This window comes from Eutrigla gurnardus (genome assembly GCF_963514095.1).
Source record: "Eutrigla gurnardus genome assembly, chromosome: 17".
NCBI lineage: Eukaryota > Metazoa > Chordata > Actinopteri > Perciformes > Triglidae > Eutrigla > Eutrigla gurnardus.
Window position 1 is genome coordinate 24,499,111 of NC_139928.1, and position 19,606 is coordinate 24,518,716.

At 48.2% G+C, this 19,606-nt stretch overlaps 2 protein-coding genes across 4 annotated transcripts in view; both read right to left on the bottom strand.

The window, feature by feature from the left end:
- Positions 1-42: 42 nt before the first annotated feature.
- ntaq1 (N-terminal glutamine amidase 1) lies at positions 43-9,600 on the bottom strand. Its single transcript, XM_084031799.1, has 6 exons — positions 9,527-9,600; positions 8,532-8,631; positions 8,403-8,453; positions 8,094-8,242; positions 623-747; positions 43-525 (listed from the first exon to the last, which is right to left on the bottom strand). The coding sequence occupies exons 1-6, from the start codon at positions 9,586-9,588 to the stop codon at positions 374-376; spliced, it is 639 nt and encodes a 212-aa protein (XP_083887925.1). The 5' UTR covers positions 9,589-9,600; the 3' UTR covers positions 43-373.
- Positions 9,601-12,972: 3,372 nt separating this feature from the next.
- Positions 12,973-19,606, bottom strand: part of bop1 (BOP1 ribosomal biogenesis factor) — a 15,991-nt gene continuing 9,357 nt past the window's right edge. For all 3 annotated transcript variants that reach the window (XM_084031419.1, XM_084031417.1, XM_084031418.1), the window contains exons 11-16: positions 19,380-19,512; positions 18,539-18,722; positions 18,170-18,461; positions 15,059-15,143; positions 14,735-14,842; positions 12,973-13,316 (exon numbers count right to left, since the gene is read on the bottom strand). In XM_084031419.1, the coding sequence (XP_083887545.1) occupies positions 13,163-13,316; positions 14,735-14,842; positions 15,059-15,143; positions 18,170-18,461; positions 18,539-18,722; positions 19,380-19,512 (956 nt within the window). In that variant the 3' untranslated portion in view covers positions 12,973-13,162. The remainder of the gene's footprint in view (positions 13,317-14,734; positions 14,843-15,058; positions 15,144-18,169; positions 18,462-18,538; positions 18,723-19,379; positions 19,513-19,606) is intronic.

Below are 19,606 nucleotides of genomic sequence, written 5' to 3' on the forward strand. Positions count from 1 at the left end.
GAGTGTGAAGTTCCAGAGCAGGTTCAGGTAGTCTCTTCAGCGTTGATAATAATAATAATAACATATTTAATAGAAAACAGTGAATATTGATCTTTTACACCGAGGTCTGCTTACAAACATTCAACTGTAAACAACAACAACTGCGAACATCAGACTAACAGCATCAGCAGCAACATCCGCAAAAACAACAGCAACATCAGCAGCAAAAACAGCAGCAACATCAGCAGCAAAAACAGCAGCAACAGCAACATCAGCAGCAACAGCAACATCCGCAATAGAGCAAAAGTCCAAAAGACATTGTGGAAATAGATGAAAAGATAATCAACAAGTTATATAGTCAGCCAGCAGGTGGCGCCCTGCTGCTGCCGTGCAGCTACGACGATGACGACGATGATGATGACAACAATGATGATGGCGACGGAGAGTCTTCAATGTATCTCTGCAGGAAGTGGTCCAGACTGAAGACCCGCCCCCAACCGACACCAGGGTTCATACTGATGAAGTCGTCCAGGTTCATCTCACAGGCTGAGGAGGAAAAACATAGCGCTGATGTCATCATCAGTGTGACGTCATCACACAATTTACATCATTACACACATACTGAGGTGAAGGGGCATGTGACCTGCAGTGTGTATGGGGGGGTAATATGGGGGGGGCATCTTCCAAGACCCATCAGAGTTCCTCATGTGGGATCGATTAGAAGCAAAGTTCAATAGGAAGCTGTCAGCAGGGACGACACGCAACTTCCTGTTGGAAGAGAGACACAGGTAGAATTAGCTGTGATGCTATTTCCCCACACAGGATTTAAGGTTTTACCTCTCAGAGTGCATGTGACTGATTCTGTCAGGTAACCCTGAAGCTAATTCTGAAAATAACCCTGGCTGCTCAAGTTACCCGGAAGCTAACCCTGATGTTCCCTGTGGAGTTCAGGTTCAGGTGTGTGTGTTCCTTGTGGTGTTCAGGTTCAGGTGTGTGTGTTCCTTGTGGTGTTCAGGTTCAGGTGTGTGTGTTCCTTGTGGTGTTCAGGTGAGTAGTCCCTGTGGCGTTGAGGTTCAGGTGTGTTCCCTGTGGCGTTGAGGTTCAGGTGTGTTCCCTGTTGCGTTCAGGTTCAGGTGTGTTCCCTGTGGCGTTGAGGTTCAGGTGTGTGTTCCCTTTGGAGTTCAGGATCTGGTGTGTGTTCCCTGTAGCATTCAGGTGTGTGTTCCCTGTCGTGTTTAGGTGTGTGCTCCCTGTGGCGTTCAGGTTCAGGTGAGTGTTCCCTGTGGTGTTCAGGTGTGTGTTCCCTGTGGCGTTCAGGTTCAGGTGAGTGTTCCCTGTGGTGTTTAGGTTCAGGTGAGTGTTCCCTGTGGTGTTCAGGTGTGGGTTCCCTGTGGCGTTCAGGTTCAGGTGAGTGTTCACTGTGGTGTTCAGGTGTGTGTTCCCTGTGGCGTTCAGGTTCAGGTGTGTGTTCCCGGGGAGCATACGTCAGTCCGACGGCCCAAAAGTCCGACCGCCCATCTCTCCGACTACCCATTAATCCGACTTTTCTAGCCCCATTGGCCCGACTGCCCATTGCTCCGACCAAAATAATCTCTGTATTCCGACCAGGGCTAAATCCGACCATCCAGAATTCCGACAGTCATGGTTTAAATGTTTGCCTCTTTTTGACCATCAGTGGCCGCGTTTCCCAGATTCGATCGTTCTTAAGAAGCTCTTAGTGGGAGCTCTCCACCGCGGTGGTGCTGAAACTGAATCAATGGATGCCAGGTAAATCGATCACCCACCTCTTTATGAGCGCATAAGTCACACACAGCGCCCCGTGGTCCTCCCACACAGGTGCAATTAGGCTACGTGTGTGTGTGTGTGTGTGTGTGTGTACCAACAGCTGTATCCAAGTAGTAATCAAGCCCATTAGCGCATATATACCCCCGTGGATATAGGCACACACATGTGAGAATGGAATGAGGGTGCCATCCACCACACCGATCACCGTGGAACCCTTGGTGGACCTGGCGGACCTCGTCTCGTGTGGTGGGCATCTTTATGTGGCTCCGGGCATGGCGCAGGAGAATCGGTGTCACAGCTGCCACACTCCGTGACGCCGGTGCCGTCCCCCACCACCTCCAGGAAGCTCCCCACTGCGTAAAAACGCAGCGCAGCCAGGAGCTGCACCTCCGGGCTGAGGGCAAAATTGCAGCGGGTTGCTCTCTGGATGTGTGGAGACAACAGAGTGATCAGCCGTTGGATCTCCGCACGGGGCAGCCGGTACTTTGCCTGGACAGCCCGGTCTGACAGCACGTCCAGTGGGGAGAAGTGCTGATGCACGTATGCATTTATGGAAACCGTCTGGCTTCGCGCACGGCGACGCTGTTGGTTCGCTGCGAGAATGTGCTGTATTGCAGCCATGGACTTTGGCTTTTTCTTTACTTTATTTTTTTTATGTGTAGTACTATAAACTCATATATGCAGATGTGTGTGGAAAACTTAAACCTGTAATTCAATAAAAAGTTGTTTTTTCTTCTCTACTATGAGCATGTTTCTTGCGCCAGTGGTCCGCAGCTATGAGCGTATTTCTACATTGAGCATTGTTTTATTTCGAAAAGCGGAGAATATAAATTTCCCTGACGGGGCTTGATCACTGAGCATATGGTCGCTAAGAAGGCTGTTAAGAGTGGGTCAGCTCGATCTTACGTTTCCTTCTTAGTGAAAGATCTTCTTAAGCTAAGAGCGACTCTGGGAAACACATACTTCTTTCACAGCGTTCTTAAGAGCGCTCCTAAGAAGATCTTAGCACTTAAGAGCTTCTTAACGAATCTGGGAAACGCGGCCCTGGGAAACGCGGCCACTGTTGTTTATGGATTTTGGATTATTCAGTTCGTCAATTTGATGGCTTTTTCGTTATTTTTGAAATGTATTACTATTATGTAATCAAGTGTGTCTGTGTTTTCACCTGCTTTGGGAAATTAAACCGTTAAAAGAACCACACAGTCGCTTTTTTGTGTCTTGGAGGTGCGTTCAAACGCCACAGGCTGCATTGCAGATTCACTTATTTACTTAAGGACGATAAGTTTTCTCGCTTTTGCTTTTAATTTATTTGGGACCAGGCGTTTATTTGTTTTAATCACTTAACAGACCAGGCGTTTATTTGGGACCAGGCGTTTATTTGTTTTAATCACTTAACAGACCAGGCGTTTATTTGGGACCAGGCGTTTATTTGGACCAGGCTTTAATTCCTTCCTCTCAAAAATCCGGGATGAAAATGTCACAAACTTCTCCAGCTTCTCGGTGAATTCTCTGGCATCCTTCTGGTCAATAGTTGTTCGTCTTCTGCAAGTGAAGTTGTTGCGGCGGAGGAAGCGATTTATCCAACCAGCACTCGCGGCAAACACCTCATCTCTGCTGTCACTCACGGTGGCGTACATTTGTTTCATCATCGCCCTGATCATTTTGCGGGACACTCTGTCGTGGCGTACCCGTTTGCTGATAACCCATCCCCGCATGTTTATCTCCAGCTCCTCGCTAGCCTTCTTCACCTCCACCAGGCAGCCTGGCCCTGTTGCTGTCCTCCTCGGACAGACGCTGAAGCTCCGTTTAATTTTTTCGCCAATGTCTCACTCTCTTCTGGTCGACAGAGAAACGTCTAGCGGCTGCTCCTCCTCTGCATATTTTAAGACAGAAAGTTTGAATTTCAAGTCGTACTTTTTTGCTGCACCGGAGCCATGGCGATCATCAGTGTGATATTGACTGACAGAAAGCACAATACGTGAAGAAGGCGAAGAAGAAAAACGTACAGTGTCAGTGGACACGTCTTCTTCCTTGATTTAAACAAATAATAATAATTAGACTCGGCATTTATTTGGAACCAGCGGTTATTTATCAAAATATACACCTGCACCCGGCGTTTAAAGGGAACCCGGCGGTTAATTGAAACCCGGCTATTATTTGGTAATTTACGGTAATTCTTTGTCAAAGTCAGCTGCCAATCTGCAGGGGACAGTGCGTGTCATAAGCACGATAACAAAAGTGTACACAAACAGAGAATCAGCTGGCAAAAATAAAAGAAAGTGGCAAATACATAAGCCTCTCTGACCCAGAGCCCTGTTGCGATGCATCGTCATGGAGGCCGATCAGCACCATGGACAGCTCCGCTAACAACCCGGACCTCAGCGCATCATTTGTGCACAACGTGCACCAGTGTTACTGTAATAACACAGGGGTGGGCAATATTTTATTTAAAATTAGTCAAACCATCAGCCATAGGTAGAAGAAACATAAATATGGTACCCAAATGACTGCATCAATAAATGAGGAAATTATATTCACAGACCCTATTTTAAACAAAAATATGATCATACTAGTAATGGATATTACAATAAACCACTCAGATAACCCACATTTGTCTTTTCCTTCTATTTTTTTCCTTCTATCTACAACGGTCATATGACCTTCTATGATTTTATTAGCCTTTACAGCAGAGGTGGGCTGGGGGTGGGGCCATGAGCATCAGGGCTTAGTCGGTTCAGGGGTCGATCACAGCACCATGGACAGCGCTGTTGTTTTGTTTTTCTTTCAGGACCTCCAATGCACATTAATCACTTAATTTGTATCAAAAAAGGCTATAGGCTATTACAAGTCAAATAAATTGGCCGCGTTTCCCAGATTCGTTAAGAAGCTCTTAAGTGCTAAGATCTTCTAAGGAGCGCTCTTAAGAACGCTGTGAAAGAAGGATGTGTTTCCCAGAGTCGCTCTTAGCTTAAGAAGATCTTTCACTAAGAAGGAAACGTAAGATCGAGTTGACCCACTCTTAACAGCCTTCTTAGCGACGAAATGCTCAGTGATCAAGCCGCGTCAGGGAAATTTATATTCTCCACTTTTCGAAATAATAAACAAACAATGCTCAATGTTGTAATGCGCTAAAAAAACAAAAAACATTTCATTGAATTACACGTTTAAGTTTTCCACACACATCTGCATATATGAGTTTATAGTACTACACATAAAAACACATCAACAACCCTGTGGCATTTCACAGATATCAAGGAAACAGATGTAATTGAACTCAGCTGAACCTCATCCAGAGAGGCTCCACCTGCTACTCTATATAAAGGCGTTGCCAAAGTCCGCGCGTGTGAGAAACCATGGCTGCAATACAGCACATTCTCGCTGCGAACCAACAGCGTCGCCGTGCGCGAAGCCAGACAGTTTATATAAATGCTTACGTGCGTCAGCACTTCTCCCCACTGGACGTGCTGTCAGACCGGGCTGTCCAGGCAAAGTACCGGCTGCCCCGTGCGGAGATCCAACGGCTGATCACTCTGTTGTCTCCACACATCCAGAGAGCAACCCGCTGCAACTTTGCCGTCAGCCCGGAGGTGCAGCTCCTGGCTGCGCTGCGTTTTTACGCAGTGGGGAGCTAACTCAGCTAGCTCAGCAAGGAATCGGTGTCACGAGTGTGGCAGCTGTGACACCGATTCTCCTGCGTCATGCCCGGACCCACATAAAGATGCCCACCACACGAGACGAGGTCCGCCAGGTCCACCAAGGGTTCCACGCAGTGGCTGGGATCCCCCGGGTGATCGGTGTGGTGGATGGCACCCTCGTTCCAATCCACAATCCCTCCCTGGTGGATCCATGCTGGATCGGTAGGAAGCACTATGCCCATCTCCTCCGCGGTGAACGCCGGTGCCCGCTTGGTTCGCTTGCTGCTGCTTTCTTCCATTCTCACATGTGTGTGCCTATATCCACGGGGGTATATATGCGCTAATGGACTTGATTACTACTTGGATAGTACAGCTGTTGGTACAAACACACACACACACACACACACACACAATACATGCGTAGCCTAATTGCACCTGTGTGGGGGGACCATGGGGCGCTGTGTGTGACTTATGCGCTGATAAAGAGGTGGGTGATCGATTTACCTGGCATCCATTGATTCAGTTTCAGCACCACCGCGGTGGAGAGCTCCCACTAAGAGCTTCTTAAGAAGATCTTTGGCTTGATCTTAAGGTTCTCCTAAAGGCAGGAACACACCGGCCCAACCGTTGGACGTCTGAAGCGTTTGGAGAGGCTCGGACGAGGTCGGGAACACATATGTTTGGTGTGTACAGCTGCGTCGGAAGCTTTCGGAGCCGCGCGGACGTTGTCTGATCAGACTGAGCATGCGAAGTCTGAGGAGGTGGGCTGTTGGACGTCTGAGCCATTGGATACTCTGATTGGCGGTGTGCTAGCGAATCAGAGTATCCAATGGCGGTGCGTGGGCGGGGCGGAAGTGACGATGGTAAACTCCGTATTACTCGTTCCCTACTGAGACGACGTCTTCGTAAAATAATGAGCCCGAGAGCACACAACGCGAGTGTCACCCTAGCCAGAGTCATCTTTCCAGAAATGCCAAGTATTTAGTCCACAAAGGTCTTCTCGAGTCGAACGAATACTGAACCAAGACTGTGTGTGCATTGTTTTTATCTGCACTCCGTTCCGTCATTTCCTGTTTTCCTGTTTTGGAGTACTGGCACGAGACTAGCGCCACCCGCTGTTAAGGAGGCTTATTGCATCTCGCGCAAGCGCAGAACGTACACGCTGCTGTGGTGTCGGAAGCACGTCGAAGCGGTGTGTACAACGCAACTTTTCTGCCGAACGGGTCAGACGAGAGGCAACAGAGTGGGCGGAGAGTGGTCGGATAAGGCAGTTGGACGTCTGGCCGGTGTGTGGGGGCCTTAAGAAGGCAGTTAAGAACGCGTCTGGGAAACAGCCGTATCTTAGCGCTCCTTCTTAGCCGAACCCTTCTTAAGAGCCTTCTTAAGTCCTTAAGAACGATCGAATCTGGGAAACGCGGCCATTATATGTAGCAGCAGTGAGTACCCCTATGGAGTCAGAATGGTACGGTCTTTTTTTCATAACCACATTTTGCGATGATTTGATGAACAGTGAATGAGACTCCTCCGAATCCAATCAACGACTATTCAGGGTCACCTCTAGTGTTAACAAAAGTCAAAACGAACCAGCCTACCCAGCACCCCTCAAAACAAACTCCAGTATATGGTTATTGTCCCCAGCACTTTTCAAAATAAACTGACGCCCCACTTCTGCAGCCGTCTTGTCTGTGGATTTCACTGAACAAAATGTCATGCAGAGATTATTATTTATCTTTTTTAACTTTGGTTTCTTTTGGATTTTTGTGCGTATTATGGAGCCGTTTTGGTCCGTGTTTGTAAGTCTTTTTTTTCCTGGATAAAATGTTCTAAAGTTACAACAGTGTGTGATTGAAATCCACCACGGTCTGCTTCCCGTTCAAGGCATCTCCTCCTTCGGATGCCGAGACTTTGTGTTTATTAATTAAGCTTTCACTGACTGTATCACATCTGTGCACATGTCTTAAAAAATAAAAGGAACAGGAGCAGGACCCACGCACTTTTGACTACACTGTGGTGCCGTCAAAATACAGGAGATATGTTGATAAGTTGATATCTCAGTCTATCCTGCTTCTGGGCCGGATTAGTCGGTCTAATACACTGTCGTAATTACTGGGAGTCGTAACACCGGGCATACTTAGGTCGGGGAAATGGGAGGTCGGACTAATTGACAAAAAAATATAGAAATGTATGGTCGGAGAAATGGGAAGTCGAAATTTTGGGTAGTCGGAGAAATAGAGAGTCGGACTAATGGACGCAAAAATTAAGAAATGTATGGTCGGAAAATGGGAAGTCGGACAAATGGGAAGTCGGACAAATGGGAAGTCGGACAGACGCCATGCGCCCTGTGTTCCCTGTGGTGTTCAGGTGTGTGCTCCCTGTGGCGTTCAGGTTCAGGTGTGTGTTCCCTGTGGTGTTTAAGTTCCGGGGTGTGTTCCCTGTGGTGTTCAGGTGTGTGTTCCCTGTGGCATTCAGGTGGGTGTTCCCTGTGGCGTTCAGGTTCAGGTGTGTGTTCCCTGTGGTGTTTAAGTTCCGGGGTGTGTTCCCTGTGGTGTTCAGGTGTGTGCTCCCTGTGGCATTCAGGTTCAGGTGGGTGTTCCCTGTGGCGTTCAGGTTCAGGTGAGTGCTCCCTGTGGCGTTCAGGTTCAGGTGTGTGTTCCCTGTGGTGTTTAGGTGTGTGTTCCCTGTGGCGTCAGGTACCTGTGATAGGCAGGTTTAATGTTGCAGTCCGTGCGGAGGGCTTGAGCAGCGTACAGCTTCAGGCTGCAGGGAAACGACAGCACAGAGTCCAGATCATAAACCAGGGAAGAGGACTTGAGTCCGCCCTGCATCAGGACCACGTGATAGTCCTGAAACACAGCATGACATGTTCCTGAGTGTTCAACCAAGTCCCCTTCTGTGATTGTCTGGTACTATACTATACTAATATATATATATATATATATATATATATATATATATATATATACATACACACTATATAATAACTAATAGAACTAGATCACTGACCCAGATCACTGGCTGGTCTCCACATCCAGACTTCTGCTTCCACAGAGGAACCTGGCGGAGAACAAACATCTTTGAACATGAGCTTTAGAACCAGGGAAATGTTCCTTAGTAACTCCTGTTCTAACTCACCATTCTGGTCTCATTAGAGATGAAGACCACACACAGGTCTTCCAGCAGTGCGGTTCTCTCTGTTCTGACAAACTCACAGAGCTTCCACATATTTTCTTCACTGCAGAACAAGAACAGTTTCATATCACAACAGTAGCAGCTCTGCAGGGTCAGGACTAGAACAGGAGCAGGACTAGGACAGGGTCAGGACTAGAACAGGAGCAGGACTAGGACAGGGTCAGGACTAGGACAGGAGCAGGACTAGGACAGGGTCAGGACTAGAACAGGAGCAGGACTAGGACAGGGTCAGGACTAGGACAGGAGCAGGACTAGGACAGGGTCAGGACTAGAACGGGGAGCAGGACTAGGACAGGGTCAGGACTAGGACAGGAGCAGGACTAGGACAGGGTCAGGACTAGGACGGGAGCAGGACTAGGACAGGGTCAGGACTAGAACAGGAGCAGGACTAGGACAGGGTCAGGACTAAGACAGGAGCAGGACTAGAACAGGAGCAGGACTAGGACAGGGTCAGGACTAGGACAGGGTCAGGACTAGAACAGGAGCAGGACTAGGACAGGAGCAGGACTAGGACAGGAGCAGGACTAGGACAGGGTCAGGACTAGAACGGGGAGCAGGACTAGGACAGGGTCAGGACTAGGACAGGAGCAGGACTAGGACAGGGTCAGGACTAGAACAGGAGCAGGACTAGGACAGGAGCAGGACTAGGACAGGGTCAGGACTAAAACAGGAGCAGGACTAGGACAGGGTCAGGACTAAGACAGGAGCAGGACTAGGACAGGGTCAGGACTAGAACAGGAGCAGGACTAGGACAGGGTCAGGACTAAGACAGGAGCAGGACTAGGACAGGGTCAGGACTAGAACAGGAGCAGGACTAGGACAGGGTCAGGAATATGTGTAATAGTAGTACTACTAGTGGTACTAGTACTCGGAACTTACCAGTAACAGCTAGTGTAGTATTAGTATTAGTAGTACGAGTACTAGTACTCATAACTTACCAGTAACAGCTGGTGTAAACACAGTCTTCGCGGCTTGCCGGGATTCTGTCTTCTCGCTCCATGTTGGAGTCACACTGAAAAAGCTCCGTCGGACAAATGTATGTGACGTCACATCCGGTAGATCTTAGCGCTAGCAAGAGGGGGGATTCGACTTGATGTAGCCGCCTGCAGCGCGCTACCTAACGTGATGTACCAACGCCTCTTTATTTTGGTCGCTTTGATCTCATGGCTTGATCTAAAGTTGTGTGCATTGTGCTGTGAGTAGGCCTATTATATGATGTGAGGTCTGGTTAATACAAATATAGAATGATAATACAAATATACTGAAAAATATACTGAAAAAAAGAATGTCTTCCACATGTTGCCTTGCGTGTGTGTGTGTACATATACTGTATGTGATATATTAGGGCCGGGACTTTAACGCGTTAATTAAGATTAATTAATTACACAAACATTAACGCGTTAAAAAAATTGACGCATTTTAATCGCACTTATTTTTGCACCGCGGAACGTTTCTCACTGGATGAGTTTCAGGCGGACCGATTACGGCTGGTTCCAAGGACGAAATTTGATATAAACGTGGGGGGGACACTAGTATTTTTAATAAAACTCTAACTCTTTCAGTTCACTGTGTTTTCTAGTAGGTCTTCTAGTTTTCTATTGCTAATTTTAAGTTTACTGTGCCCTTTTTTGGTTTGACTGGTTGTAAATCATGTAGCAAAACATTATCACCGAATTCTAATCCAATAGTAATACTAACAACAATAATAATAATACATTTTATTGATCCTCATATAGATGATGAGGAGGATCTTGAAGTGGATATGCTGCTTTATTGGGAGCCAGTGAAGGTGTTGCAGGACGGGTGTAAAGCATTTCTTTGAGTAACTCACACTTTGACTTCTAAAGAAGTCTCTTATGTCCACTTTTCTTTTTTTAGACATCCTGGCTGCGTCTAATTACCAAACACACACGCACGCGCGCACACACGCACATGGACACCGATTCAAACGTTAATGTAAATAAAACCTCTGATATTACAATCCTTCTAGCTGACGTGAACCAGGCAGAACAAACTCCCAACTTCCAGTAGCGGACTCCTGTAGGACTCCTGACCGCAGACTAGCAGACCGTCGGTGTGCAAGCAAGATGGAGTGACAGCGGGGACGGCCAATCACACAAGAAACGGCAGAGCCAATCGAGGAGCTTGTGGGCGGTCTAGACTAAGGGAAACAGGCTTCAGCTTGAGCGGCCGTTTTCCGCTTGGTCCTAGTGCTTGACGCGTCTCTGTTTACTATAGCGTAACATTGTTTTTGGATGGTAAAAAGTGCACGGGACCAAAACGGCCTTTTGAAAAAGTGCAGGGGACATGTCTCCTGTGTCTCCCCCCTAAATTACGTCCGTGCCTGGTTCACACCAGACGCGGAGCGCCGCGAATAGGCGCGGCCGCCCCGCGCCGTGAAGCGATCGTTTCGGCGTCTGCGCTATTTTCTTGCGCATGCCGCGAGCGATCGTGTCAATTCTGGTTCGCCCAAGGCGTTATAAAACCTAGGACTGCCACTGGCTACACTTAATGGCAAAAATTGCACTGGTCTGTTGGACTTGGTTGAACAGAAATAAACAATATTGTGTTGCTTAAGCTTATGTATTCAGTCATTATTCAATGGTATACTAAAAATCCATGTGAAAAAAGCGCACGCACGCACGCACACGCACGCACGCACGCACGCACGCACACACACACCTCGACTCGCATATACAGTGGTGTGAAAAAGTATTTGCCTCCTTCCTGCTTTCTTCTTTTTTTGCATGTTTGTCACACTTAAATGTTTCAGATCATCAAACAAATTTTAATATAAGTCAAGGATAACTCAAGTAAACACAACATGCAGTTTTTAAATGAAGTTTTCTTTTATTAAGGGGAAAAGAAAATCCAAATGTACATTGCCCTATGTGAAAAAATATTTGCCCCCTAAACCTAATAACTGCTTGGGCCACCCTTAGCAGCAGCAACAGCCATCAAGCGTTTGCGATAACTTGCAATGAGTCTTTGACAGCGCTGTGGAGGAATTTTGGCCCACTCCTCTTTGCACAGTCGTCGTAATTCAACCTTATTGGAGGGTTTTCGAGCATGAACCGCCTTTTTGAGTTCATGCCACAGCATCTCAATAGGATTCAGGTCAGGACTTTGACTAGGCCACTCCAAAGTCTTGATTTTGTTCTTCTTTAGCCATTCAGAGGTGGACTTGCTGGTGTGTTTTGGATCATTATCCTGCTGTAGAACCCAAGTTCGCTTCAGCTTGAGGTCGCGAACAGATGGACGGACATTCTCCTTCAGGATTTGATGGTAGACAGCAGAATTCATGGCTCCATTTATCACAGCAAGTCTTCCAGGCCCTGAAGCAGCAAAACAGCCCCAGACCATCACACTACCACCACCATATTCTACTGTTGGTATGATGTTCTTTTTCTGAAAAGCTGCGTTACTTTTACGCCAGATGTATTGGGACACACACCTTCCATAAAGTTCAACTTTTGTCTCGTCAGTCCACAAAGTATTCTCCCAAAAGTGTTGGGGATCATCAAGATGTTTCCTGGCAAACATTAGACGAGCTTTAATATTTTTTTGGCTCAGCAGTGGTTTCCGTCTTGGAACTCTGCCATGTAGGCCATTTTTGCCCAGTGTCTTTCTTATGGTAGAGTCATGAACATTGACCTTAATTGATGCAAGCGAGGCCTGCAGTTCTTTTGATGTTGTTCTGGGGTCTTTTGTCACCTCTTGGATGAGTCGTCGCTGCACTCTTGGCGTCATTTTGATTGGCCGGCCACTCCTGGGAAGGCTCATCACGGTGTAATGTATTCACCATTTGTGGATTATGGCTCTCACTGTGGTTCTCTTGAGTCTCAAAGCTTTAGAAATGGCTTTATAACCTTTTCCAGACTGATAGATCTCAATTGCTTTCTTTCTCATTTGTTCCTGAATTTCTTTGGTTTTCACCATGATGTCTTGCTTTTGAGGAGCTTCACTTTGTCAGGCAGGTCCTATTTAAGTGAATTCTTGATTGGGAACTGGTGTGGCAGTGATCAGGCCTGGGGGTGGCTAGAGAAATTGAACTCAGGTGTGATAAACCTTAGTTAAATTATGTTTTAACTGGAGGGGCAAATACTTTTTCACACAGGGCCATGTAGGTTTGGATTTTTTTCTCCCTTTATAATACAAACCTTCATTTAAAAACTGCATTTTGTGTTTACTTGAGTTATCCTTGCCTTATATTAAAATTTGTTTGATGATCTGAAACATTTAAGTGTGACAAACATGCAAAAAAAAGAAAAAAGCAGGAAGGGGGCAAATACTTTTTCACACCACTGTAAACTTAAAGTGATTACTGAGATTATTAATTTACTGATAGGATGCTGAATGGCTATAGTAACAAAAAAACAGGAGAGAAAGTTTCAGTTTTATTAAAAACAAAGTAATGCGGTCAAAGATTTCAACATGTTCTGGTCACTGCTGCATGGTGAACCTGCAACACCCGGTCAGTTGGATGGTGGGCAGTTTAGTTGACGGGCAGGTTGGTTGGTTGACGGGCAGGTTGGTTGGTTGGTCGACAGGGAGGTTGGTTGCTAGGCAAGTTGCTAGGTGAAGAGGCGGATTGTGGCATCAGCTCCAGAGGAGAAGATCCAGGGCTGAGTAGGGTGAAAGGTCACATCCAGGACACCAAGGTCATGAGTGATCACATGACCTCTGAGAACCTTCACCGGGACTATCAACGGGTTCTGTAGCAGGTCACTGGGGGAGGAGAACAGGAAGTCAGTCATTGCGTTGACATGGGCGAGCTTTATACGATCTTAAACCCATCCAAACCGTATAGAATTCATGTGTACAGGATAAGAAACGTGTAGGGATAGGATTTCTGAAGCCGATTGCAACCCCTGGGTTGAGTCATTGTTTATCCGACTTGTGCCGCCTTGTGAATGAGATCGAATCATGTTCGCGTCCTGTGCATGGGCGAGATTTACGCCAGGGATTTCTCCCGGAAGTGGAAGGAAGCGCCGACGCCGTCATAAATAGTAATGTTGTTGCCGGAACAGTCAAACGATACCATGGCTTCGAAGAAATCTACAACTCATTTCTGGACGGACGAGGAGACTGTCCGTCTGTATGCCACCAGATAGTTTGTTATTGTTTTTAAGTAGCCGTGTACCGGAAGTAGTTCTAACACCGTCTGGTAGAAAGGGCTACAGCGCCATCTAGCGAAGCGGAGTCAGCCAGGTCACTGACCATTATCGGAATTATTCAACGGCATGTGAACAGGGATTTAAGAAGAGACCCCCCTGTCGAGTGGCAACGTATTTCTGGGAAAAACCAATACGATCTTACCATGTGACCGCACTGAGTGTGTATTTCTGTGTATTACAGTATATTACTGTACATTAGTGTGTATTACTGTACATTATAGTGTGTATTTCTGTATATTACTGTGTATTATAGTGTGCATTACTGTATATTATAGTGTGTATTACTGTATATTACTGTGTATAATAATACATTTTATTTTCATTTTATAAGGACACCGTACAGTGAATAAAAAACAACCAATAAAATAAAACAAACAAGGGTCAGGGTTAGGAGGCGATTTATGTTACGGAGATTAAAATATGCGGTACCGATTGATTTGGGTACTGTAGAGAATGACACCCAGACTCTTAACCTGTGGGGAGGGGGAACTAGGGGAGTTGTCTATGATTAGGGAAAACGGTCAGTTTTGGATGTTGCTGATTTTGTACCAATGAGGATAACCTCCGTTTTGTCACCGTTTAATTTAAGAAGATTTGTTGAGAACCAGGATTTTATTTCTACGATACAGTCAGTGAGGGATGAGGGTGAGAGGGTGGAAGTGGGTTTGCTGGTGAGGTAGAGCTGGGTGTCATCCGCATAGCAGTGGAAATTTATACTGTACTGAAGATATTGCAGAGGGGAAGGAGGCAAATGATGAAGAGAGCTACGGTTTTTTTGGAACATTTCGGAGGTGAAGCATAGATTAGAAATAGGACGGAAGAGGTTGATAGGATCGGCCCCAGGTTTATAGTGTATATTACTGTGTGTATTGCTTTATATGAATGTGCGTTTTACTGTGTATTACTGTGTATTACTGTGTGTAGTACTGTATATAACTGTGTATAGCTGTACATTAATGTGTGTATTACTTGTAAACAGTCCCATGACAGACTATCACAGATCCGTCGTCAGACGCCGAGGCGAGCAGCGGGTATGAGCGATGATAGGCCACGCCCCTCACAGCTTTCTTATGGTGCCTGCAGACAGGAAATTATCCATCAACATATACATATAGGGTTAGGGTATCGTAAGATCTCTGTCCAGAAAGGTATAGTCCTAGGAACAGCTATAATACTACACAGAACCAGGACCCGAGCTACATAACCATACCAGAGTATCACGTAAACCACAAGGGTGACGTGATAACTCATTGGCTACATCTTGGCATGTGCGTTTGATTGACAGATACGCACCGTAACATCTTGTAAGGTTTGGTGGAAAGGTCCAGGTCAAACCAGCTCAGCTTGCAGTCGTAACTTCCACAGATCACATGATCACCTGCAGACACAAGTAAAGGTGAGTGGAGATATATATATATATAGTGAGGTGGATCTGGAGGTGTGGAGGTGTGGTGGATGTGGTGGATGTGGAGGTGTGGTGGATGTGGAGGTGTGGTGGATGTGGAGGTGTGGTGGATCTGGAGGTGTGGAGGATGTGGAGCTGTGGTGGATGTGGTGGATGTGGAGGTGTGGTGGATGTGGTGGATGTGGAGGTGTGATGGATGTGGAGGTGTGGTGGATGTGGAGGTGTGGTGGATGTGGAGGTGTGGTGGATGTGGAGGTGTGGTGGATGTGGAGGTGTGGTGGATGTGGTGGATGTGGAGGTGTGATGGATGTGGAGGTGTGGTGGATGTGGAGGTGTGATGGATGTGATGGATGTGGAGGTGTGGTGGATGTGGAGGTGTGGTGGATGTGGAGGTGTGGTGGATGTGGAGGTGTGGTGGATGTGGTGGATGTGGAGGTGTGGTGGATGTGGAGGTGTGATGGATGTGATGGATGTGGAGGTGTGGTGGATGTGGAGGTGTGGTGGATGTGGAGGTGTGGTGGATGTGGAGGTGTGATGGATGTGGAGGTGTGATGGATGTGGAGGTGTGATGGATGTGGAGGTGTGATGGATGTGGAGGTGTGGTGGATGTGGAGGTGTGGTGGATGTGGAGGTGTGATGGATGTGGAGGTGTGGTGGATGTGGAGGTGTGGTGGATGTGGTGGATGTGGAGGTGTGATGGATGTGATGGATGTGGAGGTGTGATGGATGTGGAGGTGTGGTGGATGTGGAGGTGTGATGGATGTGGAGGTGTGGTGGATGTGGAGGTGTGATGGATGTGGAGGTGTGGTGGATGTGGAGGTGTGATGGATGTGGAGGTGTGGTGGATGTGATGGATGTGGAGGTGTGGAGGTGTGGTGGATGTGGAGGTGTGATGGATGTGATGGATGTGGAGGTGTGATGGATGTGGAGGTGTGGTGGATGTGGAGGTGTGATGGATGTGGAGGTGTGGTGGATGTGGAGGTGTGGTGGATGTGGAGGTGTGATGGATGTGGAGGTGTGGTGGATGTGGAGGTGTGATGGATGTGATGGATGTGGAGGTGTGATGGATGTGGAGGTGTGGTGGATGTGGAGGTGTGGTGGATGTGGAGGTGTGGTGGATGTGGAGGTGTGGTGGATGTGGAGGTGTGATGGATGTGGTGGATGTGGAGGTGTGATGGATGTGGAGGTGTGATGGATGTGGTGGATGTGGAGGTGTGCTGGATGTGGAGGTGTGATGGATGTGGAGGTGTGATGGATGTGGAGGTGTGATGGATGTGGAGGTGTGGTGGATGTGGAGGTGTGATGGATGTGGAGGTGTGGTGGATGTGGAGGTGTGGTGGATGTGGTGGATGTGGAGGTGTGATGGATGTGGAGGTGTGGTGGATGTGGAGGTGTGATGGATGTGGAGGTGTGGTGGATGTGGAGGTGTGATGGATGTGATGGATGTGGAGGTGTGATGGATGTGATGGATGTGGAGGTGTGATGGATGTGATGGATGTGGAGGTGTGATGGATGTGGAGGTGTGGTGGATGTGGAGGTGTGATGGATGTGGTGGATGTGGAGGTGTGGTGGATGTGGAGGTGTGATGGATGTGGTGGATGTGGAGGTGTGATGGATGTGGAGGTGTGGTGGATGTGGAGGTGTGGTGGATGTGGTGGATGTGGAGGTGTGATGGATGTGGTGGATGTGGAGGTGTGATGGATGTGGAGGTGTGGAGGTGTGGTGGATGTGGAGGTGTGATGGATGTGGAGGTGTGGTGGATGTGGAGGTGTGATGGATGTGGAGGTGTGATGGATGTGGAGGTGTGGTGGATGTGGAGGTGTGGTGGATGTGGAGGTGTGATGGATGTGGAGGTGTGGTGGATGTGGAGGTGTGATGGATGTGGAGGTGTGATGGATGTGGAGGTGTGGAGGTGTGGTGGATGTGGAGGTGTGGTGGATGTGGAGGTGTGGTGGATGTGGAGGTGTGATGGATGTGGAGGTGTGGAGGTGTGGTGGATGTGGAGGTGTGGTGGATGTGGAGGTGTGGAGGTGTGGTGGATGTGGAGGTGTGGTGGATGTGGAGGTGTGATGGATGTGGAGGTGTGGAGGTGTGGTGGATGTGGAGGTGTGGTGGATGTGGAGGTGTGGTGGATGTGGAGGTGTGATGGATGTGGAGGTGTGGAGGTGTGGTGGATGTGGAGGTGTGGTGGATGTGGAGGTGTGGAGGTGTGGTGGATGTGGAGGTGTGGTGGATGTGGAGGTGTGATGGATGTGGAGGTGTGGAGGTGTGGTGGATGTGGAGGTGTGGTGGATGTGGAGGTGTGGAGGTGTGGTGGATGTGGAGGTGTGATGGATGTGGTGGATGTGGAGGTGTGATGGATGTGGAGGTGTGGTGGATGTGGAGGTGTGATGGATGTGGAGGTGTGGTGGATGTGGAGGTGTGATGGATGTGGAGGTGTGATGGATGTGGAGGTGTGGTGGATGTGGAGGTGTGATGGATGTGGAGGTGTGATGGATGTGGAGGTGTGGTGGATGTGGAGGTGTGGTGGATGTGGAGGTGTGATGGATGTGGAGGTGTGGTGGATGTGGAGGTGTGATGGATGTGGAGGTGTGATGGATGTGGAGGTGTGGAGGTGTGGTGGATGTGGAGGTGTGGTGGATGTGGAGGTGTGGTGGATGTGGAGGTGTGATGGATGTGGAGGTGTGGTGGATGTGGAGGTGTGATGGATGTGGAGGTGTGATGGATGTGGAGGTGTGATGGATGTGGAGGTGTGGAGGTGTGGTGGATGTGGAGGTGTGGTGGATGTGGAGGTGTGGAGGTGTGGTGGATGTGGAGGTGTGGTGGATGTGGAGGTGTGGTGGATGTGGAGGTGTGGTGGATCTGGAGGTGTGGTGGATCTGATGAATCTGGAGGTGTGGTGGATCTGATGAATCTGGAGGTGTGGTGGATCTGGAGGTGTGGTGGATCTGGAGGTGTGGTGGATTTGATGGATCTGGAGGTGTGGTGGATCTCGTTACCCCCAGGGTGGACAGCCATACTGGAGATCCACTTGGAGTTGGCCTGTAGTTTTTTGGCCATTTCCTGTTTGACCAGGTTGTAGATCCGGATGGAGCGCTGCGTCGCCACAAAGAAGTAGGGCCTGACAGGGTGGAAGGATACACACTGGACCAGACCTTTGTTCTTCCTGAAGGGGTTCTGGCTGCGCCTCCGGCTTACTTGGTGTATCAACACCTGCAGGTGGTTTGAGTGATCCGGCATCACAGACGCCAGGTAGTCTCCTTTAGCGTGCCACACCACCTGCTGGACGGCCTGAGCAGATCCATACCGCTCAGTGAGTTCGGGTCAGGTATTGATCCTTTCTCCATAATCACACAGGCGTTACTCACTTTGGGATGTTGTATTTTGAGGCGGATACCCTGGTTAAGCTCCTCCCCTTCTGCATCAGTCCACGTGACAGGCTGCTGCGCCTCCATGGACTCCACCTCTTGCTGACCTGAGATCAGTCTCTCTGATGACAAGACAACCTGTCTGTCTGCCAGAGACGGAGACAGGATCAAGACCAACGAGTCTCTGAAACACAGAGTTCAGACCACATCGTAAAAATAATCCAGTCCCATCGTCATGACGATCTGGAAATAATAAATAAACATAAAATACACAAATAAACACAAAAAACGTTAAAAGTTAAGAACCAGCAAATCTTCTCTCACTGAACATACAACCTGATCCCCACACAACGAATCCAGATTACTGGTCCAGGCATCAAAGCATGCTCTACCCTCAAACTAAATGCTTCAGACTCTGGACCACATCAGCCTAGTCTAGCCTGAACCAGCATCCGAGTCTTCCTGGTCTCCAACATTGATAGTTTTGCCTTCTTTGCGTCTCATTGTGAGGCAAGTTTGTCTAACCCAGACCAGTAGACCAGTCTACCAGAAGATACCAGGGGGAGTTCCCCACCAGAAGAACACCCCTCTCCTTTGTTTGGATCCAGGTGAGCCGTATCAAATACTGCACCTATGAGCCTCCAGCCATCAGGATCTAGACCCCTCCACCAACCTTTATGGTTACAGTCTGAGACAAAGACCTCAGTCCGCCTGTTCAAGAGCTGAGCCGGTTTCCTCACAGGTCCCGGTCTGGTGTCCCGGTTTCCATGTGACCAATGTCTTACAGACAGACAGACAGAACAGACAGCCAACAGAGAGAGACAAACAGACAGGTCCTTACAGGGCGACAGCCAACAGACAGACAGACTGGTTTGGGTTCCAGGCGATGCTTTTCACAGCTCCGCCCACCTGGACCGTCTTCATACAGCGAGACGAACGCACCTCCCAGAACCTCACGGAACCATCGTCGCTACCTGCAAGTACACAGAGGACTTATACACACAGTACTCACACACAGTACTTATACACACACAGTACTCATACACACACAGTACTCATACACACACA

What these genes read in the sequence shown, in the direction of transcription:
- ntaq1 (XM_084031799.1), bottom strand. Translation starts at nt 9,588, where the DNA reads ATGGAGCGAGAAGACAGAATCCCGGCAAGCCGCGAAGACTGTGTTTAC. An exon ending in TCTCTAATGAGACCAGAATG is followed by an intron (nt 8,454 to 8,531) that starts GTGAGTTAGAAC and finishes GTTCTCCGCCAG; the next exon opens with GTTCCTCTGTGGAAGCAGAA. An exon ending in CCCCCCCATACACACTGCAG is followed by an intron (nt 526 to 622) that starts GTCACATGCCCC and finishes TTTCCTCCTCAG; the next exon opens with CCTGTGAGATGAACCTGGAC.